The sequence below is a fragment of the Ranitomeya variabilis genome, chromosome 3 (assembly GCF_051348905.1).
Source record: "Ranitomeya variabilis isolate aRanVar5 chromosome 3, aRanVar5.hap1, whole genome shotgun sequence".
Lineage (NCBI taxonomy): Eukaryota > Metazoa > Chordata > Amphibia > Anura > Dendrobatidae > Ranitomeya > Ranitomeya variabilis.
The window spans coordinates 766420627-766446611 of record NC_135234.1 but is presented as its reverse complement, the minus strand read 5'-3'; the positions used below and the strand labels follow the sequence as shown (position 1 = coordinate 766446611).

Genomic DNA, 25985 nt, shown 5'->3' with positions numbered 1-25985 from the left:
AAAATTGTCCACCAGCTACAAAAACTTTCTCCTGCAAGTAGTTAACTGAAAGGTTTTTTTCCATTGAAAACACAGATATGGCATCCACCGAGTGTTGTCCTGTCGCGTCTTCTTTATATTATTGCCAAGAAGCTGCAACTGAATAAAGCTGTGCTTCAACCTTCTGTTCCAAATTACGAATTTTAAAAATGCAATTGGCTGTTCCGGCCTACTAAAGGTGTCTGTCTGCCCCTGCCTGGTGTTGTCCTCAACTGAATAAAGCTGAGCTTCAACCTTCAGTTCCAAATTACCATTTTTAAAAATGCAATTGGCTGTTCCGGCCTACTAAAGGTGTCTGTCTGCCCCTGCCTGGTGTTGTCCTCAACTGAATAAAGCTGAGCTTCTACCTTCTGGCTCAGATTAACTGCTGTTTTTTAAAAAATTGGTGGTTCCGGCCTACTAACGGTGTCTGCCCCTGCCTGGTGTTGTCCTCAACTGAATAAAGCTGAGCTTCTACCTTCTGGCTCTGATTAAGTTGTTTTTTTTTTGTTTTTGTTTTTTTTAATTGCTGGATGGGGCCTAATACCTCTGTTTGCTGCTCCCTGGTGTTTGTCCTCAACTGAATAAAGCTGAGCTTCTACCTTCTGGCTCTGATTAACCGCTGTTTTTTAAAAAATTGGTGATTCCGGCCTACTAACGGTGTCTGCCCCTCCCTGGTGTTGCCCTCAACTGAATAAAGCTGAGCTTCTACCTTCTGGCTCTGATTAACTGCTGTTTTTTTAAAAATTGGTGGTTCCGGCCTACTAACGGTGTCTGCCCCTCCCTGGTGTTGCCCTCAACTGAATAAAGCTGAGCTTCTACCTTCTGGCTCTGATTAACTGCTGTTTTTTAAAAAATTGGTGGTTCCGGCCTACTAACGGTGTCTGCCCCTGCCTGGTGTTGTCCTCAACTGAATAAAGCTGAGCTTCTACCTTCTGGCTCTGATTAACTGCTGTTTTTTAAAAAATTGGTGGTTCCTGCCTACTAACGGTGTCTGCCCCTGCCTGGTGTTGTCCTCAACTGAATAAAGCTGAGCTTCTACCTTCTGGCTCTGATTAACTGCTGTTTTTTAAAAAATTGGTGGTTCCGGCCTACTAACGGTGTCTGCCCCTGCCTGGTGTTGTCCTCAACTGAATAAAGCTGAGCTTCTACCTTCTGGCTTTCGGGCTATACTATCAGATATTAAACTGCATTTGGCCTACTAGTGTGGTTGGGCCCTTGAAACAGTGTCTGCTGCTCTTGGGTTTGCTACTCCACTGAACAAAGCAATGCCACCTGTTTAGTCCTGTTACCAATTTTGAACTGCATTTAGCCTACTTTATTCTTTGGCCCTATATCTGTTTCCTCTTCATCCTGCCCATTGCCCAGCCACTGCTAGATGAGTCTGCTGGTACATTGACCTAGACCACTACATTCCCCTTGCACTCTACACAGCCAGAATCTGACCCTGCTGAAAGTAAGGTTCCCCTTCCCGCATGTTATACCACCTTACACAGGGACAAAGAGGAAGGTGCAGATGAAAGTGCAGGTTCCTTCATCAGGTGGGCGGGGGCATACTCGTTGGCAACGTCACTGGCACAGGGCCCCTCAGAGTACGCAAAAGTGTCGCTGCTGGTGGGAGGCGCCCCCGCCATGCAAACACACCGCCGTACTTTGAGGGGCCCTGTGCCAGTGCCAATGCGAACGAGTGGGCCCCCCCCTGCTTGCTCAGGATCACAGCACTTGCAACGTTGAAATACTTACCTTTCCCTGCAACACCGCCGTGACGTAGTCCGCATTTCCTGGGCCCACGAAAAACTTGAGCCAGCCCTACTCCCCCCACAACTTTTGCCAAATGACCCCCAATTCCCTATGCCCAACTATTATTATAAAGTTAATTAAGATTGACAAGCTTCAGAAACAAGAATGGATGTTTTTGGCATTAAAATGGGCACTGTAGGTGTTTTCCTGGCCTCCACTCACTGCCGACTATGCTTCCCCATTGACTTGCATTGGGTTTCGTGTTTCGGTCGATCCCCGACTTTTAGCGATAATCGGCCGACTGCACTCGACTCGACTCTGGACAAAATCGGGTTTCACAAAACCCGACTCGATCTTAAAAAAATGAAAGTCGCTCAACTCTATTTAGGACAATTGTTGAATAATTAAGCTTCAAAAACTTGTCTGCTGCTATGACAGGGCATTTTTGCAGCTGCTCTTTTAACCTTACCCAATTGCCTGTTGGAAAGAGTCCTCAATGTTTCCTTATCAGCACGCACACGTGTGTGCTGGGAATCAGCTACATACTTCTTGATTGCCAAGACACTTCATCGTGATCATCGCACAATGTTGATTGTAGTCATGCCTTGACCTAAATACTCCACAATTTGTTGCTTCTCAGCAGCCGACACATCCTTTTTCTTTCCCGTTTTGGCCAAAAATGTAGGCTGCTTAACCCCTTCACCCCCAAGGGTGGTTTGCACGTTAATGACCGGGCCAATTTTTACAATTCTGACCACTGTCCCTTTATGAGGTTATAACTCTGGAACGCTTCAACGGATGTTGGCGATTCTGACATTGTTTTCTCGTGACATATTGTACTTCATGTTAGTGGTAAAATTTATTCGATATAACTTGCGTTTATTTGTGAAAAAAACAGAAATTTGGCGAAAATTTTGAAAATGTCGCAATTTTTCAACTTTGAATTTTTATGCCCTTAAATCACAGACATATGTCACGCAAAATACTTAATAAGTAACATTTCCCACATGTCTACTTTACATCAGCACAATTTTGGAACCAAAATTTTTTTTTGTTAGGGAGTTACAAGGGTTAAAATTTGACCAGAAATTTCTCATTTTTACAACACCATTTTTTTTTAGGGACCACATATCATTTGAAGTCATTTTGAGGGGTCTATATGATAGAAAATACCCAAGTGTGACACCATTCTAAAAACTGCACCCCTCAAGGTGCTCAAAACCACATTCAAGAAGTTTATTAACCCTTCAGGTGTTTCACAGGAATTTTTGGAATGTTTAAATAAAAATTAACATTTAATTTTTTTTCACACAAAATTTATTTCAGCTCCAATTTGTTTTATTTTACCAAGGGTAACAGGAGAAAATGGACCCCCAAAGTTGTTGTACAATTGGTCCTGAGTACACTGATACCCCATATGTGGGGGTAAACCACTGTTTGGGTGCATGGCAGAGCTCGGAATGAAAGGAGCGCCATTTGACTTTTCAATGCCAAATTGACTGGAATTGAGATGGGATGCCATGTTGCGTTTGGAGAGCCCCTGATGTGCCTAAACATTGAAACCCCCTACAAGTGACACCATTTTGGAAAGTAGACCCCCTAAGGAACTTATCTAGATGTGTGGTGAGCACTTTGACCCACCAAGTGCTTCACAGAAGTTTATAATGCAGAGCCGTAAAAATAAAAAATCATATTTTTTCACAAAAATGATCTTTTCACCCCAAATTTTTTATTTTCCCAAGGGTAAGAGAAGAAATTGGACCCAAAAAAATGTTTTGCAATTTGTCCTGAGTACGCTGATACCCCATATGTGGGGGTAAACCACTGTTTGGGCGCATGGCAGAGCTTGGAAGGAAAGGAGCGCCATTTGACTTTTCAATGCAAAATTGACTGGAATTGAGATGGGACGCCATGTTGCATTTGGAGAGCCCCTGATGTGCCTAAACATTGAAACCCCCTACAAGTGACACCATTTTGGAAAGTAGACCCCCTAAGGAACTTATCTAGATGTGTGGTGAGCACTTTGACCCACCAAGTGCTTCACAGAAGTTTATAATGCAGAGCCGTAAAAATAAAAAATCATATTTTTTCACAAAAATGATCTTTTCACCCCAAATTTTCTATTTTCCCAAGGGTAAGAGAAGAAATTGGACCCAAAAAAATGTTGTGCAATTTGTCCTGAGTACGCTGATACCCCATATGTGGGGGTAAACCACTGTTTGGGCGCATGGCAGAGCTCGGAAGGAAAGGAGCGCCATTTGACTTTTCAATGCAAAATTGACTGGAATTGAGATGGGACGCCATGTTGCGTTTGGAGAGCCCCTGATGTGCCTAAACATTGAAACCCCCTACAAGTGACACCATTTTGGAAAGTAGACCCCCTAAGGAACTTATCTAGTTGTGTGGTGAGCACTTTGACCCACCAAGTGCTTCACAGAAGTTTATAATGCAGAGCCGTAAAAATAAAAAATCATATTTTTTCACAAAAATTATATTTTCGCCCCCAATTTTTTATTTTCCCAAGGGTAAAAATAAAAATTGGACCCCAAAAAATGTTGTACAATTTGTCCTGAGTACGCTGATACCCCACATGTGGGTGTAAACCATTGTTTGGGCGCATGGCAGAGCTTGGAAGGGAAGGAGCGCCATTTGACTTTTCAATGCAAAATTGACTGGAATTGAGATGGGACGCCATGTTGCGTTTGGAGAGCCCCTGATGTGCCTAAAGATTGAAACCCCACACAAGTGACACCATTTTGGAAATTAGACCCCCTAAGGAACTTATCTAGATGTGTTTTGAGAGCTTTGAACCCCCAAGTGTTTCACTACAGATTATAACGCAGAGCCGTGAAAATAAAAAGTCTTTTTTTTTCACAAAAATGATTTTTTTAGCCCCCAGCTTTTGTATTTTTACAAGGGTAACAGAATAAACTGGACCCCAAAAGTTGTTGTGCAATTTGTCCTGAGTACGCTGATACCCCATATGTGGGGGGGAACCACTGTTTGGGCGCATGACAGAGCTCGGAAGGGAAGGAGCACCATTTGGAATACAGACTTAAATGGATTGGTCTGCAGGCGTCACGTTGCATTTGCAGAGCCCCTGATGTACCCAAACAGTACAAACCCCCCACAAGTGACCCCATATTGGAAACTAGACCTCCCAAGGAACTTATCTAGATGTGTTGTGAGAACTTTGAACCCCCAAGTGTTTCACTACAGTTTATAACGCAAAGCCGTGAAAATAAAAATTATTTTTTTTTCACAAAAATGATTTTTTAGCCCCCAGCTTTGTATTTTTACAAGGGTTACAGAATAAATTGGACCTTAAAAGTTGTTGTTCAATTTGTCATGAGTATGCTGGTACCCCCTATGTGGGGGGGAACCACTGTTTGGGCGCATGACAGAGCTCGGAAGGGAAGGAGCGCCATTTGGAATGCAGACTTAAATGGATTGGTCTGCAGGCGTCACGTTGCATTTGCAGAGCCCCTGATGTACCCAAACAGTACAAACCCCACACAAGTGACCCCATATTGGAAACTAGACCTCCCAAGGAACTTATCTAGATGTGTTGTGAGAACTTTGAACCCCCAAGTGTTTCACTACAGTTTATAATGCAAAGCCGTGAAAATAAAAAATATTTTTTTTTTCACAAAAATGATTTTTTAGCCCCCAGCTTTGTATTTTTACAAGGGTTACAGAATAAATTGGACCCTAAAAGTTGTTGTTCAATTTGTCCTGAGTACGCTGATACCCCCTATGTGGGGGGAACCACTGTTTGGGCGCATGACAGAGCTTGGAAGGGAAGGAACGCCATTTGGAATGCAGACTTAAATGGATTGGTCTGCAGGCGTCACGTTGCATTTGCAGAACCCTTGATGTACCCAAACAGTACAAACCCCACACAAGTGACCCCATATTGGAAAGTAGACCTCCCAAGGAACTTAACTAGATGTGTTGTGAGAACTTTGAACCCCCAAGTGTTTCACTACAGTTTATAACGCAAAGCCGTGAAAATAAAAATTCTTTTTTTTTTCACAAAAATGATTTTTTTAGCCCCCAGTTTTGTATTTTCACAAGGGTAACAGGATAAAATAGACCCCAAAAGTTGTTGTCCAATTTGTCCTGAGTACGCTGATACCCCCTATGTGGGGGGAACCACTTTTTGGGCGCATGACAGAGCTTGGAAGGGAAGGAACGCCATTTGGAATGCAGACTTAAATGGATTGGTCTGCAGGCGTCACGTTGCATTTGCAGAGCCCTTGATGTACCCAAACAGTACAAACCCCACACAAGTGACCCCATATTGGAAAGTAGACCTCCCAAGGAACTTAACTAGATGTGTTGTGAGAACTTTGAACCCCCAAGTGTTTCACTACAGTTTATAACGCAAAGCCGTGAAAATAAAAATTCTTTTTTTTTTTCACAAAAATGATTTTTTTAGCCCCCAGTTTTGTATTTTCACAAGGGTAACAGGATAAAATAGACCCCAAAAGTTGTTGTCCAATTTGTCCTGAGTACGCTGATACCCCCTATGTGGGGGGGAACCACTGTTTGGGTGCATGACAGAGGTCGGAAGGGAAGGAGCACCATTTGGAATGCAGACTTAAATGGATTGGTCTGCAGGCGTCACGTTGCATTTGCAGAGCCCCTGATGTACCCAAACAGTACAAACCCCACACAAGTGACCCCATATTGGAAACTAGACCTCCCAAGAAACTTATCTAGATGTGTTGTGAGAACTTTGAACCCCCAAGTGTTTCACTACAGTTTACAACGCAGAGCCGTGAAAATAAAAAATCTCTTTTTTTCCCACAAAAATGATTTTTAGCCCCCCCAATTTTTATTTTCCCAAGGATAACAAGAGAACTTGGACACCAGAAGTTGTTGATCAATTTGTCCCGAGTACGCTGATAACCCATATGTTGGGGTAAACCCCTTTTTGGACGCACGGGAGAGCTCGGAAGGGAAGGAGCACTGTTTTACTTTTTCAACGCAGAATTGGCTGGAATTGAGATTGGACGCCATGTCGCATTTGGAGAGCCACTGATGTGCCTGAACAGTGGAAACTCCCCAATTCTACCTGAAACCCTAATCCAAGCACACCCCTAACCCTAATCCCAACGGTAACCCTAACCACACCCCTAACCCTGACACACCCATAATTCTAATTCCAACCCTAATCCCAACCGTAAATGTAATCCAAACCCTAACCCTAACTTTACCTCCAACCCTAACCCTAGCCCTAACCCTAGCCCTAACCCTAACTTTAGCCCAAACCCTAACCCTAGCCCTAACCCTAACCCTAGCCCTAATGGGAAAATGGAAATAAATACATTTTTTTAATTTTATTATTTTTCCCTAACTAAGGGGGTGATGAAGGGGGGTTTGATTTACTTTTATAGCGTTTTTTATATCGGATTTTTATGATTGGCAGCCATCGCACTATAAAAGACGCTTTTTATAGCAAAAACGTTTTTGCGTCTCCACATTTTGAGACCTATAATTTTTTCACATTTTGGTGCACAGAGTAATGTGAGGTCTTGTTTTTTGCGGGACGAGTTGACGTTTTTATTGGTAACATTTTCGGACACGTGACCATTTTTGATCACTTTTTATTCTGATTTTTGTGAGGCAGAATGACCAAAAACCAGCTATTCATGAATTTCTTTTGGGAGAGGCGTTTATACCGTTCTGCGTTTGGTAAAATTGATAAAGCAGTTTTATTCTTCGGGTCAGTATGATTACAGCGATATCTCATTTATATCATTTTTTTATGTTTTGGCGCTTTTATACGATAAAAACTATTTTATGGAAAAAATAATTATTTTTGCATCGCTTTATTCTCAGGACTATAACTTTTTTATTTTTTTGCTGATGATGCTGTGGCAGCTTGTTTTTTGCGGGACAAGATGACGTTTTCAGTGGTACCATGATTATTTATATCCGTCTTTTTGATCGTGTGTTATTCCACTTTTTGTTCGGCCGTATGGTAATAAAGCGATGTTTTTTGCCTCGTTTTTTTTTTTTTTTTCTTACGGTGTTTACTGAAGGGGTTAACTAGTGGGGCAGTTTTATAGGATGGGTCGTTACGGACGCGGCGATACTAAATATGTGTACTTTTATAGTTTTGTTTTTTTTATTTAGATAAAGAAATGTATTTACGGGAATAATATTTTTTTTTTATTATTATTATTTATTTAGGAATTTTTTTTTTTTTTTTATTTTTTTTTACACATGTGGAAAAATTTTTTTTAACTTTTTTACTTTGTCCCGGGGGGGGACATTACAGATCGATGATCTGATAGTGTGCACAGCACTCTATCAGATCACCGATCTCACTTACATCGGGGCAGGCTTACCAGCGTCTGCTCTGAGCAGGCGCTCGGTAAGCCACCTTTCTCCCTGCAGGACCCGGATGCCGCGGCCATCTTGGATCCGGGACCTGCAGCGAGGAAGGAGGTAGGAGACCCTCGGAGCAACGCGATCACATCGCGTTGCTCCAGGGGTCTCAGGGAAGCCCGCAGGGAGCCCCCTCCCTGCGCGATGCTTCCCTATACCGCCGGTACACTGCGATCATGTTTGATCGCGGTGTGCTGGGGGTTAATGTGCTGGGGGCGGTCCGTGACTGCTCCTGGCACATAGTGCCGGATGTCAGCTGCGATATGCAGCCGACACCCGGCCGCGATCGGCCGCGCTCCCCCCGTGAGCGCGGCCGATCGCGTATGACGTACTATCCCGTCGGTGGTCATACGGGCCCACCCCACCTCGACGGGATAGTACGTCAGATGTCAGGAAGGGGTTAATAATGTGGAACAGCCTTCTTAAGTAGTGTTGAGCGATACCGTCCGATACTTGAAAGTATCGGTATCGGAAAGTATCGGACGATACCGGCAAAGTATCGGATCCAATCCGATACCGATACCCGATACCAATACAAGTCAATGGGACTCAAGTATCGGACGGTATTCCTGATGGTTCCCAGGGTCTGAAGGAGAGGAAACTCTCCTTCAGGCCCTGGGAACCATATTAATGTGTAAAAGAAAGAATTAAAATAAAAAATATTGCTATACTCACCTCTCCGAGGGAAACGGCAGCGTTGTTTGCTTAAAATTCGCGCTTTTCTTTCCTTACGTGAAGTCCCGGCTTTGTGATTGGTTGCGTCGCAGTCACATGGGCGACGCAACCAATCACAGCAAGCCGTGACGTAATTTCAGGTCCTTAAGGATTTTAAAATTACGTCCCGGCTTTGTGATTGGTTGCATCGCAGTCACATGGGCGACGCAACCAATCACAAGCCGGGACTTCACGTAAAGGAAAGAAAAGCGCAAATTTTAAACAAAGAACGCTGCCGCTTCCCTCGGTAAGGTGCAGGCTGCGTCGGAGAGGTGAGTATAGCAATATTTTTTATTTTAATTCTCTCTTTTACACATTTTTACATTAATGTTGTTTCGATACCGATACCCGATACCACAAAAGTATCGGATCTCGGTATCGGAATTCCGATACCCGCAAGTATCGGCCGATACCCGATTCTTGCGGTATCGGAATGCTCAACACTATTCTTAAGTAGTGTTGAGCATTCCGATACTGCAAGTATCGGGTATCGGCCGATACTTGCTGTATCGGAATTCCGATACCGAGATCCGATATTTTTGTGATATCGGGTATCGGTATCGAAACAACATTAATGTAAAAATGTGTAAAAGAGAGAATTAAAATAAAAAATATTGCTATACTCACCTCTCCGACGCAGCCTGCACCTTACCGAGGGAAGCGGCAGCGTTCTTTGTTTAAAATTCGCGCTTTTCTTTCCTTTACGTGAGTCCCGGCTTGTGATTGGTTGCGTGCCGCCCATGTGACCGGGACGCAACCAATCACAGCAAGCCGTGACGTAATTTCAGGTCCTTCAGGATTTTAAAATTACGTTCCGGCGTTGTGATTGGTTGCGTCGCAGTCACATGGGCGACGCAACCAATCACAGCAAGCCGTGACGTAATTTCAGGTCCTTAAGGATTTTAAAATTACGTCCCGGCTTTGTGATTGGTTGCGTCGCAGTCACATGGGAGACGCAACCAATCACAAGCCGTGACGTCACGGGAGGCTGGACACGCGCGCATTTTAAAATGGGCGCGTGTCCAGCCTCCCGGCTTGTGATTGGTTGACCGCGGCGCACAAAATGAGTGAGGATGAACTAAACCAAACAAGGGGAAACTGCCAATGTTGTCAAAACATCAATTATTGCATAATAAGTTTGGTCGAATTTGCAGGATGTGTCTCACATTCCCATGTATCACCTCTCAGCTGATGTATTATACAAGCCTCCCGGCTTGTGATTGGTTGACCGCGGCGCAACCAATCACAAGCCGGGACGTCACGGGAGGCTGGACATGCGCCCATTTTAAAAAGCGCGCGTGTCCAGCCTCCCATGACGTCACGGCTTGTGATTGGTTAATGGCGGCCATGTTGCCGGGACGCGGACCAATCACAGCAAGCCGTGACGTAATTTCGTCACGGCTTGCTGTGATTGGTCCGCGTCCCGGCAACATGGCGCCGTGACCAATCATAAGCCGGGACGTCACTGGAGGCTGGACACGCGCGCTTTTTAAAAAGCGCGCGTGTCCAGCCTCCCGTGACGTCACGGCTTGTGATTGGTTAATGGCGGCCATGTTGCCGGGACGCGGACCAATCACAGCAAGCCGTGATGTAATTTCGTCACGGCTTGTTGTGATTGGTCCGCGTCCCGGCAACATGGCCGCCCTGACCAATCACAAGCCGGGACTTCACGTAACCAAGTAAAAGCGCGAATTTTAAACAAACAACGCTGCCGGTTCCCTCGCTGAGGTCCAGGCTGCGTCGGACAGGTGAGTATAGCGATATTTTTTATTTTAATTCTTTCTTTTACACATTTATATGGATCCCAGGGCCTGAAGGAGAGTTTCCTCTCCTTCAGACCCTGGGAACCATCAGGAATACCGTCCGATACTTGAGTCCCATTGACTTGTATTGGTATCGGGTATCGGTATCGGATTGGATCCGATACTTTGCCGGTATCGGCCGATACTTTCCGATACCGATACTTTCAAGTATCGGACGGTATCGCTCAACACTATTCTTAAGTAGTCTCGCCTTTATTTGGACACACCTGCCAAACTAATGTGCACAGGTATCTGCAATTGCTTTCAGAGATATAAAGAGCACTGACACACATCACCATCAATGAGTTTACATGACAAACAAAAAAATTCTAACCTTATCACTCCTAAACTCTATGTGCAGAATCATTTGGAACACAGTGTACGTAATCACTATATGTATTTAATCCTTATATGTACTTATTATCCTTTGTATGTTAACATATACAAACGCATATGCACGCACACTATTCAAACATACTATTCCTTGAATTTTGTAGTTTGCAATAAAATTGTCTTGTATTGCAAGTATTAGCCTTATTTAAAGCCGTATCTGACCCTTAGTGTTAAAAACATGGCAAATAAAATTACCAAATTCTCCTGTAAATAATTCTGCAAAGAGGGAACCATCATACCATTAAAAAATACGAGCGGATTTTCATGGGCCCATCCAGTATGTGGGTTCCAAGGTGTAATGGGGTGCATATGACTATGCAGCATGGCTGGCCTTCATGCCAATGTGTAAAACAAAGGAGTACGGGAGTACAAAATGCATATTGTGAAGTGGATTTTCATGGGCCCATCCAGTATGTGTGTAAGGACTGAGACCTGCATACCTGTTTTGTCTGTTCTTGCCCTTACTTCTGTAGGATTCTGCCCTTACCCAAGATGGAGTGGCTGGCTTCATGGGGGCCATCTTGTTTCCTGTCTGATGCTCCTTGTTTCCTGTCTGCTGCATATATAAAGGAACTCTGCACACTATACCTTGCTTGTGTATCTTGTATCTCACCTGCTGCCAAGCTCAAGGACTTGCAACCTGCTTGTTTCTTCTACTCCTCGGGATACCCCGCTTGCTTCTGGATCTACGTACCACCGGAAAGACTCTGCTACTCTTCACCTGCTCTGCACCCACCTCTGCTCCGGTCTGCCCCTCTGCTAGGAGCCTGCCCAGGCTCTGACCTCTGGATACGGCATTGCTGGACTTGTACTTGCACCCTCGGTCTGTACTTCTAATATCTGCATATTCTTCAGACTGTTTACTTGCTTATCTGTAAAGCTGCCATTTGCATCAGTCATCTGAAGTTCATCTTCCTACAATATATATATCTTGAGCTGTGATACCGTGTTTGTCGTCATTCTGACTCACGTCATCGGTCTCCATAGAACATTAGCATAATCTTATTACAATGTGGGTTCGTAATGGGGTGTATATGACTATGCAGCAGGGCTGGCCTTGCTGCCAATGTGTAAAACAAAGGAGTAAAGAGCACAAAATGCATATTGTGAAGTGGACTTTCATGGGCCCATCCAGTATGTGGGTTCAAAGGCTTATTGGGGTGCACATGAATTGGTAGCAGGGCAGGCCTTGCATTCATTGCAACATTTTTTCCGGAGTCCCCCATGGACATCTTATGAAAGGGGTATTGTGGTGCGTTATAATTCTTGGCAGCCCATCCACTCACAGCATAGGCTACAACAGTTTAATAATGGCCCTTTAAGAAGATTAATGCCACCTGATGCACCAGTAAAAATAGGCTCTGTGACTTTAAGAGTCCCTCCTTCATAAATGAAACAAGATGGGTCTGCTTATGTGCCACAAACCACATGGCAGCTAGGGGGGTTACATGTTACAATGACATTTCCCAGTGAATGCATTTGTAGTGGTTGAAAAAAATGTTAAAGTTGAAAAATGCTTCAAAAACGCAGCGTCTGAACTAAGCCTAAGTGGGGGAGAAAATTTTATGTCTGGGGTTAAATATTTGGCCTTACAGGCAAGTCACTAACCTGCAAAGGATGTACCTTGTCATATTTCGCAGCAAAACCCATTTTGGTTTCGTTATAGTGTATTTTTTGTGGCACCAGGAAAAATGGCATGAATCTCAGAAAAAAATGATTAAAGCTCTGAACTAGGAGTCAGGAATGATTCCAGGGGTGATGCCCATGATGTCCCTATGTCATTAGAGCAGCGTTTCCATAATTTTCAGACATTTTTAGAACTTAAAAGGACCCACGGGGGGATCGCGGTAAAAATACTTAGGTCTCCCATAGACTTACATTGGGCTCGTTGTTCTGGTCGAGTACATGAGTATTCCAATCTGCTCAACCCGAGCAACGAGCACCTGAGCATTTTAGTGATCGCTCATCACTAGCGGTCATACTATAGAGCTCTGTACTGTAAGAGCGGTCACACTATAGAGCTCTGTACTGTAAGAGCAGTCACACTATAGAGCTCTATACTGTAAGAGCGGTCACACTATAGAGCTCTGTACTGTAAGAGCGGTCACACTATAGAGCTCTGTACTGTAAGAGCGGTCACACTATAGAGCTCTGTACTGTAAGAGCGGTCACACTATAGAGCTCTGTACTGTAACAGCTGTCACACTATAGAGCTCTGTACTGTAAGAGCGGTCACACTATAGAGCTCTGTACTGTAAGAGCGGTCACACTATAGAGCTCTGTACTGTAAGAGCGGTCACACTATAGAGCTCTGTACTGTAAGAGCGGTCACACTATAGAGCTCTATACTGTAAGAGCGGTCACACTATAGAGCTCTGTACTGTAAGAGCGGTCACACTATGCAGTTCTGCCCCAGGAGTTTGTTTTTTATTTCACCAAAAGTTCCTTGGAAATCTCCTGAGAAGGAAATATCTTAAGTTATAGGCAGTAGACGGACGAGTAGATTAGATCGAAGCAGTAGATGTCCTAGTGAAGGACTTATACATTTTGTTCTAGACTGCTCAAGCACAAAAATAACAGAGTCGTGGTGATTTATACATCAGTTTATTAAATGAAACTATAGTTTTGGAAACCTCATAATGAATGACAGACACAAGTTCTTCTATTCCAACAAATTCAGTATTTTATGAAGTATAATTTCTTGATATATTTACGAAATACTTCATCTCTTAACCCATAAATGACCGGACTAAGAAGCCTTGGCAAACACGTGAATATAAGAAAGCTTGAGGTGAGTAAGTATCTAATATATTTGATAAATTGGGTCTCGTTGATGGTGGAGATGAAGGAGAACATACATAATATGAGCTGGAAGGCGTGGAGCATCACAGTTTTTCTGGCTTTAAGGGCAGATGAACCACCAGATCCGATCTTCCTGGCAACCAGCATTACTTTAATGTAAGTAAATGCAATGATTAATGCGACCACGGCGAAGCTGGAGAAATTGATGATGGCCTTAATTACATTTTGTTGGGGAGTTAAAGCCAATAGTGAAAGATCACAAGCCACATACAATGACAAAAAACTTTTTTCAGTCGAGAACATTATCACAGTCAGGTCGGCAATACTCGGACAAACTCCTATGACCCAGATTACGAGAATTATAGAACGCGCTTTTTTTGCCGTGCAAAACTCTAGATGTCTTAAGGGGAAACATATGGCTACGTAACGTTCTAGAGACATGACGGCCAGGTTGTATGGAGTCACTCGAAAGGAGCAAGAGGTCAAGGTCTGTAGCGTGAAACATACTGGCACGGGGAGGGATACAGAATAAGTGGTAGACAATAGAAGGAAATTTCCAAGAGCCAGAAACAATGTATCATTGATGAGCATGTGGACAAAGAGGATGTAACGAGACTTCTCCCAGATGTGAGGATTGGAGAAGAAGACCTTCAGAAGAACAGAGATGATGTACAGGAAGAAGGTGAAGAATAGAAGAGTGAAAACAACAAGAACAGTTTGGATGACGGCATCAACCAATTCAGTATAAATGGACGTTGCGGAATCATTCCTAGGGATAGATGTAAAATTCACCATTGGAAACTGGATGACAGCAATTCTTCTATGGGATCTAACACTGATAGGAAACAAGAAAATGACAAGATTAAGCTTTTCAGATGTGGAGAATTCATAAATATCTGACTTCTCTTGTGCCGAACCTTCTTTTAATCAAATTGACATTCCTACAATTCATGGGAAATATGGTAGTATGGGCTAATATTTGGTTGCCATAATAGCTTCCTTCAGCTCAGAGGTGTTACAGAGGCATAACATGAGAAAAGGTCTTAAAGGAGTAGCCGATTGTTGTGGAATCATCTCCGAGCACCTTAAAAAAGAGCTTATTTTGCCAAGACATGCTTCTTTTGCCAGGATGGATGGCTCAAGTTTGCCAGAAAGGACTCTCATAGAGCAGCTCATTATTCTGGCTTATAGCGGCTGTTTCCGAATAGGGCACTCCTGTATATGACCTAACGTCAGCACATTGTAGACCTAGGAATGTATTCTGGCAAGGACCTCTGACTGCACCGAATTCACCAAAAATGCTGCAAGTTTTATTCCAATTGAAGACGAGAGGTAGATATGCGTGAAGATGCAGGAAAAATGCAAGAGATATAAATTAACATTTCGACCATTCCTGAGTCTTATTCACAATGTCGCTGGCGAAGGAGGAAAAACACAAAATAAGTGCCAAGTACATAAACGATAATAGCAGTTAGTGCATGAAATAATACATTGTATACAGTATATACAATATGTACATGTCTGTGGTTCTGTCCACAATATATAGAGAACGTGCCAAAAGATCACATAAAGTATACAACAATAAATAATAAGTGCACATTCCCTTGTAGCTCAAACGGTTAACAAGCGGAGAATATTGTCTAAGATGGTTTAACAGACATCTCACTGTGGGAAGATAAAAGAAGAGGAATGTACCAATGTGGCAGTGTGTACTGACACTAATGACAGCACAACGTTCATGGAGGCAAGGATGGAGGTTATGTCAGCACACTTGTTAGAAGACCTCAGCCCACTGTTAGAAAATCCTAGCTGTGGTTTATAGTTAGAGTATAAGGGGTGTTTGTTGGCTGGCATGGGGGTCAATCTGTGAAAGGAACCACATAAGCATTAAATACCTGTGGGGAGAGTTGAGTAGAGAAGCTCTCGCACCTACTGTAGGTCTGGCTTGTCTTGCGATTGTTGTCATGTGAATGTAGGTTTTTAAAATCTTTGGTGTCTGACACCTGAATGTAAGTGCGTCATAGCTAGTGCCGCCCATTGAGGAAGGGTCACTATGGTTGTTGCGTGGCGAAGAGGGAAGAGGTTGCTACGGTAGTGGGGAACGTCCGCGCCTGGGCAGTATAGAAGCGTATGTCACATGTGGAGCAATCAGACTCCTTAAACAGGACCAAGAGATGGTTCCCACCACACCATCTCAACCTCTCTAGATCAATAAACCGTGCTTGATAACATTTATACACCCCTACCAGACCATAATGCCACACGATCATCCATAAACATTGGCCATTACTTACAAGAGCTTATCCCAGAATTGAAGCCTTTAAATCCCCAGCCCTTATGTGCGCAAAAACACCCTACAACATGACGGACCAATTGGTGCGGGCAGAAATAGGCAGAACATAAAAACAACCCACTCAACTTTTAACTCACTCAACCCACTCAACTCTTAATACCAGGATGGGCACATTGTCTTGTCTTAACTACACAGCCTGCTCCAACGTCATCAAAGCCAAAAAGGTCACACACTATCGGACGGGCAAATCATATCCCATTAAAGGTTACTTTATCTGAGACTCTAATCTCGAGATCTATGTTGTCAAATGCCCCTGTGGCCTCTTATATGTTGGTGAAACCACCCAACACGTCAGCCAGCTACATGTCGACCATCCGGTGAGGCAAGACTTGGCTTCCACTACCACATCACTTCACAGAAGCCAGACACTCAGTATCCCAATTTCCATTCCAGGTACTGGAGCATCTACCTAGACCTAGACTGGGTAGCAGCCACATACAATTACACAAACAATAAGAAATTTACTGTATTCATACTCTCCAGACTCTAGCCCCTAAGGGTCGCAATAGAGATATTGATTGGCTAACTTAGCTCATCTTTTTATTCCTACTGGACACACTGACATCCTTCTATGGGCCATTGGGAGTCATCCGCTCTCCCCTTGGCCACAATTGGTAACAACTATTCCCCTTTGCCCCTTCTAAACCTCCTCAAAACCCTTTACCCTCTCCCACCACTACCTTCCTTCTCGCTGCCCCTATATTTTTTTCCTCTTTGTCCCCTTTGCATCCAACTGCATAAATCCTACATCCCATTATCTACAGCACACCATTGTTCTTATCTTCCACTGGCACAATATGTTCCCCTCATGTCCTAACCATTTGGTGCATTGCTTCCTTACCCTATAGACTTTACATCTACTGTCCCGATTTATAGACCACAATATTTCTTTCCACAAGCTCAATTTGACCAGTACATAACCAGGTGTAACACTGTACAGGCGTCCCCTTTTACCATAGAAACCCACCGGCTCCACATGTTACATACAGTGTGCGCCTCTTCCTGATGACACCCTCTCACTGCCATGTCCCAACCAGTGTTACCCCTCCCCTATGGGTGCCACTAGTTACAATGCAGTCAGGCTTCAAATGCCGTCGACTTACAAAACCTACACTCACACCGCAACACCCGCCAGACAAGCCAGAGCTAGGTGCTGGAATGCATCTACCGAACTCTACTCACAGCTATTTAATGCTTTTGCAGTTCCTTTTGCAGACTGACCTCTGTGCCAGCCACCAAACACCCCCTATGCTCTGATTATAAACCACAGCTAGGATTTTCTAACAGAGGGCTGAGATCTTTTAGCAAGTATGCTGAGGTCATCTCCATCCTTGCCTCCATGAACGTTATCCTCATGTACCCTGGTGTCAGTAGAGTCAGTACCACAGTGAGATGTCTGTTATGCCATCTTACACTCTTACACACTGTTCTCCGCATGTTTAACATGACCTTAACCTTTTGAGCTACAAGGGAATATGTACTTATTATTTATTGTTGCATCCTTTATGTGCTCATTTGGCACGTCCTCTATATACAGGGTGGGACATTTATATGGATATACCTAAATAAAATGGGAATGGTTGGTGATATCAACTTCCTGTTTGTGGCACATTAGTATATGGTAGGGGGAAAACTTTTCCAGATGGGTGGTGAACATGGCGGCCATTATGAATTTGGCCATTTTGGATACAACTTTATTTTTTCAATGGGAAGAGGGTCATGTGACACATCAAACTTATTGAGAATTTCATAAGAAAAACAATGGTGTGCTTGATTGTAACGTACCTTTATTCTTTCATGAGTTATTTACTTTATGACCACTTATAAAATGTTTTCAAAGTGCTGCCCATTGTGTTGGATTGTCAATGCAACCCTCTTCTCCCACTCTTGACTCTGATAGCAACACCGCAGAAGAAATGCTAGCACAGTCTTCCAGTATCCGTTGTTTCAGATGCTGTACATCTCGTATCTTCACAGCATAGACAATTGCCTTACGATACGAGATGTGCAGCATCTGAAACAACGGATAACTCATGAAAGAATAAAGAAACCATTCCCATTTTATTTAGGGGGATCCATATAAATGGCCCACCCTGTACTATGGACAGAACCACAGACTTGTACATATTGTATATACTGTATACAATGTATTATTTCATGCACTAACTGCTATAATCACTTATGTACATGGCACTTATTTTGTGTTTCTTCCTCCTTCCCCAGCGACATTGTGAACAAGACCTCAGAAGAGTCGAAACATTAATTTATATCTATGTTGCATGTTTCCTGCACCAACATGTATATCTACCTCACACCTGCAATTGGAATAAGTGTGTGCTGTGAATTACTCTATGTCCATAATTGAGGCCAATAGAGCGGAGAATAGTGAGGAGGAGCTGGTGATCCTCAGTGTCGAATGCTGCAGAGATCCAAGAGATCAGCAGTGACCATTAGATTTAGCTGTAAGTAGATCATTAGAGACTTTAGTGAGGGCAGTTTCAGTAGAGTGTAAAGAGCGGAAACTGGATTGTAAAGGGTCAAGAAGAAAGTGATGTGAGAGTTAGCGGATTAGACGGGAGTGGACCAGGAGTTCCAGGAGTTTAGAAATAAAGGGAAGATTAGAGACCGGTGTGTAGTAAGCAGTGCAGTTCTGATAGAAGGATGGATATTTTAGTAATCTGTTTATGATGGCATGTTTGAAGGAGAAGGAAAAGATACCAGAAGAAAGAGAGACATTAAATATTTTTATTATGTGGGCAGTGACAGCCACAGAGAGAAACATAAGGAGATGTGAGGGAATAGGGTCACTGATGCAGGTTGTAAGGCGAGAAGATGCGAGGAGCTTGGTCACTTCTTATTCTGTGACTGGTTCAAAGTCAGAAACTAATGTTGATATTGGGGGACTGGGAGACAATTTCCTGTTGCATGTGATACTTTTTTTAATTGAAATAATAGACCAGATCATTAGTGCTGAGTAGTGTTGAGCGATACCTTCCGATACTCAAAGGTATCGGTATCGGATGGTATCGGCCGATATCCAAAAAGTATCGGATATCGCTGATACCGATACCCGATACCAATGCAAGTCAATGGGACACAAGTATCGGAAGGTATCCAGGATGGTTCCCAGGGTCTGAAGAAGAGGAAACTCTCCTTCAGGCCCTGGGATCCATATTCATGTAAAAAATAAAGAATTAAAATAAAAAATATGGATATACTCACCTCTCCGGCGGCCCCTGGACCTTACCGCTGTAACCGGGAGCCTCCGTTCCTAAGAATGAGAGCGTGAAGGGCCTTCGATGACGTCGCGGCTTCTGATTGGTCGCGTGACCGCTCATGTGACCGCTCACGCGACCAATCACAAGCCACGACGTCATCGCAGGTCCTTCACGTGCTCATTCTTAGGAACGGAGGCTGCCGGTTACAGCGGTAAGATCCAGGGGCCGCCGGAGAGGTGAGTATATCCATATTTTTAATTTTAATTCTTTATTTTTTACATGAATATGGATCCGATTCCGATTTCCGATATCACAAAAGTATCGGAACTCGGTATCGGAATTCCGATACCGCAAGTATCGGCCGATACCCGATACTTGCGGTATCGGAATGCTCAACACTAGTGCTGAGGTTGGTGATCTGAGCATGCACTTTAGAACTGAGGATGGAGTAAAAGGTGTCAAATAGTCTATTAGGATAATAATAAGAATACCGTATATACTCAAGTATAAGCCAAGTTTTTCAGCACATTTTTTATTATGAAGCAATCGCAACCACCGCTTCCTGCAGCAGCCGGGCAATCACGTGTGCCTGTTACTTAAGGGAATGAATATTCACTGCCCTCCACTCCCATAGGCAGTGAATAGTCATTCCCTATAGTAACGGGTACATGTGATCGTCCGGCCGCTTCAGCGAGCCAGCAGCTTAGGTTACTGTGCCTGATATTAAAGAGCAATGAATATTGACTGCTCTCCACTCACATAGTCCCAGCATGGAGAGCAGTGAGTTTTCCGGCATCTGTCCTCTGCTTCTGGGCAGTGCATGACATCCCTGCCATGTGCTGCTTACAAGCATAAATCAGCTTCTGGCATCAGAACAAGATGCTGCAAGGGTGTGCAGGAAGGTAAGTAGGATGGTTTATTTTTAATGTTTATCTGTTGGGGGCCATGCATTCCAGGATAGGGATGAGGGGGCCATGTATACCAGGATAGGGATGAGGAGGCCATGTATACCAGGATAGGGATGAGGAGGCCATACATACCAGGATAGGAATGAGGGGGCTGTACATACCAGGTTAGGGATGAGGGAGCCATGTATACAAGGATAGGGATGAGGAGGTCATGCATACCAGGATAGGGATGAGGGGGCCATGCATACCAGGAAAGGGATGAGGGGGTCATGCATACCAGGATAGGGATGAGGAGGTCATACATACCAGGATAGGGATGAGGGGGTCATGCATACCAGGATAGGGATGAGGAGCTATGCATACCAGGATAGGGATGAAGAGGAGACATGCATACTAGGATAGGGATGAGTAGGTCATGCATACCAGGATAGGGATGAGGAGGTCATGCACACCAGGATAGGGATGAGGAGGCCATACATACCAGGATAGGGATGAGGAGGTCATGCATACCAGGATAGGGATGAGGAGGCCATGCATACCAGGATAGGGATGAGGAGGCCATGCATACCAGGATAGGGATGAGGAGGCCATACATACCAGGATAGGGATGAGGGTGCCATGCATACCAGGATAGGGATGAGGAGGTCATGCATTCCAGGATAGGGATGAGGGTGCCATGCATACCAGGATAGGAATGAGGGGGCTGTACATACCAGGATAGGGATGAGGGGGCATGCATACCAGGATAGGGATGAGGGGGCTGTACATACCAGGATAAGGATGAGGGGGCTGTACATACCAGGATAGGGATGAGGAGGTCATGCATACCAGGATAGGGATGAGGAGGTCATGCATACCAGGATAGGGATGAGGGGGGCCATGCGTACCAGGATAGGGATGAGGGGGCCAGACATACCAGGATAGGAATGAGGGGGCCATGCATACCAGGATAGGGATGAGGAGGTCATACATACCAGGATAGGAATGAGGGGGCTGTACATACCAGGATAGGGATGAGGGGGCCATGTATACCAGGATAGGGATGAGGGGGGCCATGCGTACCAGGATAGGGATGAGGAGGTCATGCATACCAGGATAGGGATGAGGGGGCCAGACATACCAGGATAGGAATGAGGGGGCTGTACATACCAGGATAGGGATGAGGGGGCCATGCATACCAGGATAGGGATGAGGGGGCCAGACATACCAGGATAGGAATGAGGGGGCTGTACATACCAGGATAGGGATGAGGGGGCCATGTATACCAGGATAGGGATGAGGAGGTCATGCATTCCAGGATAGGGATGAGGGTGCCAGACATACCAGGATAGGGATGAGGGAGCCATGCATACCAGGATAGGGATGAGGGCGCCAGACACACCAGGATAGGAATGAGGGGGCTGTACATACCAGGTTAGGGATGAGGGAGCCATGTATACAAGGATAGGGATGAGGAGGCCATACATACCAGGATAGGGATGAGGAGGCCATACATACCAGGATGGGGTTGAGGAGGCTATGCATACCAGGATAGGGATGAGGGGGCCATGCATACCAGGAAAGGGATGAGGGGGTCATGCATACCAGGATAGGGATGAGGAGGAGTCATGCATACTAGGATAGGGATGAGGAGGTCATACATACCAGGATAGGGATGAGGGGGTCATGCATACCAGGATAGGGATGAGGAGGCCATACATACCAGGATAGGGATGAGGAGGCCATACATACCAGGATAGGGATGAGGATGCCATGCATACCAGGATAGGGATGAAGAGGAGTCATGCACACTAGGATAGGGATGAGGAGGTCATGCATACCAGGATAGGGATGAGTAGGTCATGCACACCAGGATAGGGATGAGGAGGCCATACATACCAGGATAGGGATGAGGGGGTCATGCATACCAGGATAGGGATGAGGAGGCCATGCATACCAGGATAGGGATGAGGAGGCCATGCCTACCAGGATAGGGATGAGGAGGCCATACATACCAGGATAGGGATGAGGGGGTCATACATACCAGGATAGGGATGAGGAGGTCATACATACCAGGATAGGGATGAGGAGGTCATGCATACCAGGATAGGGATGAGGAGGTCATGCACACCAGGATAGGGATGAGGAGGCCATACATACCAGGATAGGGATGAGGGGGTCATGCATACCAGGATAGGGATGAGGAGGCCATGCATACCAGGATAGGGATGAGGAGGCCATGCATACCAGGATAGGGATGAGGAGGCCATACATACCAGGATAGGGATGAGGAGCCATGCATACCAGGATAGGGATGAAGAGGAGTCATGCATACTAGGATAGGGATGAGGAGGTCATACATACCAGGATAGGGATGAGGGGGTCATGCATACCAGGATAGGGATGAGGAGGCCATACATACCAGGATAGGGATGAGGAGGCCATACATACCAGGATAGGGATGAGGATGCCATGCATACCAGGATAGGGATGAAGAGGAGTCATGCACACTAGGATAGGGATGAGGAGGTCATGCATACCAGGATAGGGATGAGTAGGTCATGCACACCAGGATAGGGATGAGGAGGCCATACATACCAGGATAGGAATGAGGAGGCCATGCCTACCAGGATAGGGATGAGGAGGCCATACATACCAGGATAGGGATGAGGGGGTCATACATACCAGGATAGGGATGAGGAGGTCATACATACCAGGATAGGGATGAGGAGGTCATGCATACCAGGATAGGGATGAGGAGGTCATGCACACCAGGATAGGGATGAGGAGGCCATACATACCAGGATAGGGATGAGGGGGTCATGCATACCAGGATAGGGATGAGGAGGCCATGCATACCAGGATAGGGATGAGGAGGCCATGCATACCAGGATAGGGATGAGGAGGCCATACATACCAGGATAGGGATGAGGGGGTCATACATACCAGGATAGGGATGAGGAGGCCATACATACCAGGATAGGGATGAGGGGGTCATGCATACCAGGATAGGGATGAGGAGGCCATGCATACCAGGATAGGGATGAAGAGGAGTCATGCATACTAGGATAGGGATGAGGAGGCCATGCATACTAGGATAGGGATGAGGAGATCATGCATACAACGATGGGAATGAGGAGGCAATGCATACCAGGATGAGGATAAGGAGGCCATGTATACAAGGATGGGGTTGAGGAGGCCATACATACCAGGATAGGGATGAGGAGGTCATGCATACCAGGATAGGGATGAGAAACCCATACATACCAGGATAGGGATGAGGAGGCCATACATCCTAGGATGGGGTTGAGGAGGTCATACATACCAGGATAGGGATGAGGAGGCCATGCATACCAGGATAAGGATGAGGGGGCCAGACATACCAGGATAGGAATGAGGGGGCTGTACATACCAGGATAGGGATGAGGGGGCCATGTATACCAGGATAGGGATGAGGGGGGCCATGCGTACCAGGATAGGGATGAGGAGGTCATACATACCAGGATAGGGATGAGGGGGCCATGCATACCAGGATAGGGATGAGGGGGCCAGACATACCAGGATAGGAATGAGGGGGCTGTACATACCAGGATAGGGATGAGGGGGCCATGTATACCAGGATAGGGATGAGGAGGTCATGCATTCCAGGATAGGGATGAGGGTGCCAGACATACCAGGATAGGGATGAGGGAGCCATGCATACCAGGATAGGGATGAGGGGGCCAGACACACCAGGATAGGAATGAGGGGGCTGTACATACCAGGTTAGGGATGAGGAGGCCATACATACCAGGATGGGGTTGAGGAGGCCATACATACCAGGATGGGGTTGAGGAGGCTATGCATACCAGGATAGGGATGAGGAGGCCATACATACCAGGATAGGGTTGAGGAGGCTATGCATACCAGGATAGGGATGAGTGGGCCATGCATACCAGGAAAGGGATGAGGGGGTCATGCATACCAGGATAGGGATGAGGAGGCCATACATACCAGGATAGGGATGAGGAGCCATGCATACCAGGATAGGGATGAAGAGGAGTCATGCATACTAGGATAGGGATGAGGAGGTCATGCATACCAGGATAGGGATGAGTAGGTCATGCACACCAGGATAGGGATGAGGAGGCCATGCATACCAGGATAGGGATGAGGAGGCCATACATACCAGGATAGGGATGAGGGGGTCATACATACCAATATAGGGATGAGGGGGTCATGCATACCAGGATAGGGATGAGGAGGCCATGCATACCAGGATAGGGATGAGGGGGTCATACATACCAGGATAGGGATGAGGGGGTCATGCATACCAGGATAGGGATGAGGAGGCCATGCATACCAGGATAGGGATGAGGAGATCATGCATACTAGGATAGGGATGAGGAGGTCATGCATACAATGATGGGAATGAGGAGGCAATGCATACCAGGATGAGGATAAGGAGGCCATGTATACAAGGATGGGGTTGAGGAGGCCATACATACCAGGATAGGGATGGGGGTCCATGCATACCAGGATAGGGATGAGGAGGTCATGCATACCAGGATAGGGATGAGAAACCCATACATACCAGGATAGGGATGAGGAGCCATACATCCTAGGATGGGGTTGAGGAGGTCATGTATACCAGGATAGGGATGAGGAGGTCATACATACCAGGATAGGGATGAGGAGGCCATGCATACAAGAATAGGGATGAGGAGGCCATGCATACCAGGATAGGGATGAGGAGGTCATGCATACCAGGATAGGGATGAGGAGGTCATGCATACCAGGATAGGGATGAGGAGGTCATACATACCAGGATAGGGATGAGGGGGCCAGACATACCAGGATAGGGATGAGGAGGCCATACATACCAGGATAGGGATGAGGGGGTCATGTATACCAGGATAGGGATGAGGAGGCCATACATACCAGGATAGGGATGAGGGGGTCATGTATACCAGGATAGGGATGAGGAGGCCATACATACCAGGATAGGGATGAGGAGGTCATGCATACCAGGATAGGGATGAGGGGGCTGTACATACCAGGATAGGGATGAGGGTGTCATACATACCAGGATAGGGATGGGGGTCCATGCCTACTATTACCTAGGCTCCTCGGCTTATTTTCAGGTCGGCTTATACTCGCGTATATACAGTAATTGCTTTTTGATGAGACTGTCTACCTATCACAGTTCAGCCTTACATCTGTACATGCCACACTAATACACTGCCCTTTAGAACTTACTGTCTTTTTTGACATTTTCTTACCTTGCATTTTTATTATGTATTTATGTCTTTTTTGTGAAGAAGTTGAATTTTAATTAAAACAAAATAAAATCGGATATGTACAGTAGATCTATAACTCTTCAAAACTGTATTATAGTATAGTGTTGTATAAAATGTTTGGTAATAGAAAAAGTGGCAAATAAATGCCCCAGTGAAGAGTATGGCAGCCGTTAGCAGGAGCATTAGCACCACCACCACGTGCGCCAGCCGTCCGGCTGTCGTATTACCAAACGCAGCATGTTAGCAGGGAGGCAGCGGGGGATGGAGCACAGGACACATCACTCGTCTTAGTCGCGATAGGATAATGTTACCTCAGGCAGCGACACCCTCAGTTTGTTCCTGGTCACAATTGACTAAGAGGAAACATTTTTTGGACATTT

At 45.3% G+C, this 25985-nt stretch overlaps 1 protein-coding gene across 1 annotated transcript; it reads right to left on the bottom strand.

Annotated features, from left to right (window-relative positions):
• Positions 1-13742: 13742 nt before the first annotated feature.
• Positions 13743-14663, bottom strand: LOC143817806 (odorant receptor 131-2-like). Its single transcript, XM_077299272.1, has one exon. The coding sequence runs from the start codon at positions 14661-14663 to the stop codon at positions 13743-13745; it is 921 nt and encodes a 306-aa protein (XP_077155387.1).
• Positions 14664-25985: the final 11322 nt, after the last annotated feature.

Coding starts and splice junctions, on each gene's coding strand:
- LOC143817806 (XM_077299272.1), bottom strand. CDS start 14,663: ATGGTGAATTTTACATCTATCCCTAGGAATGATTCCGCAACGTCCATT.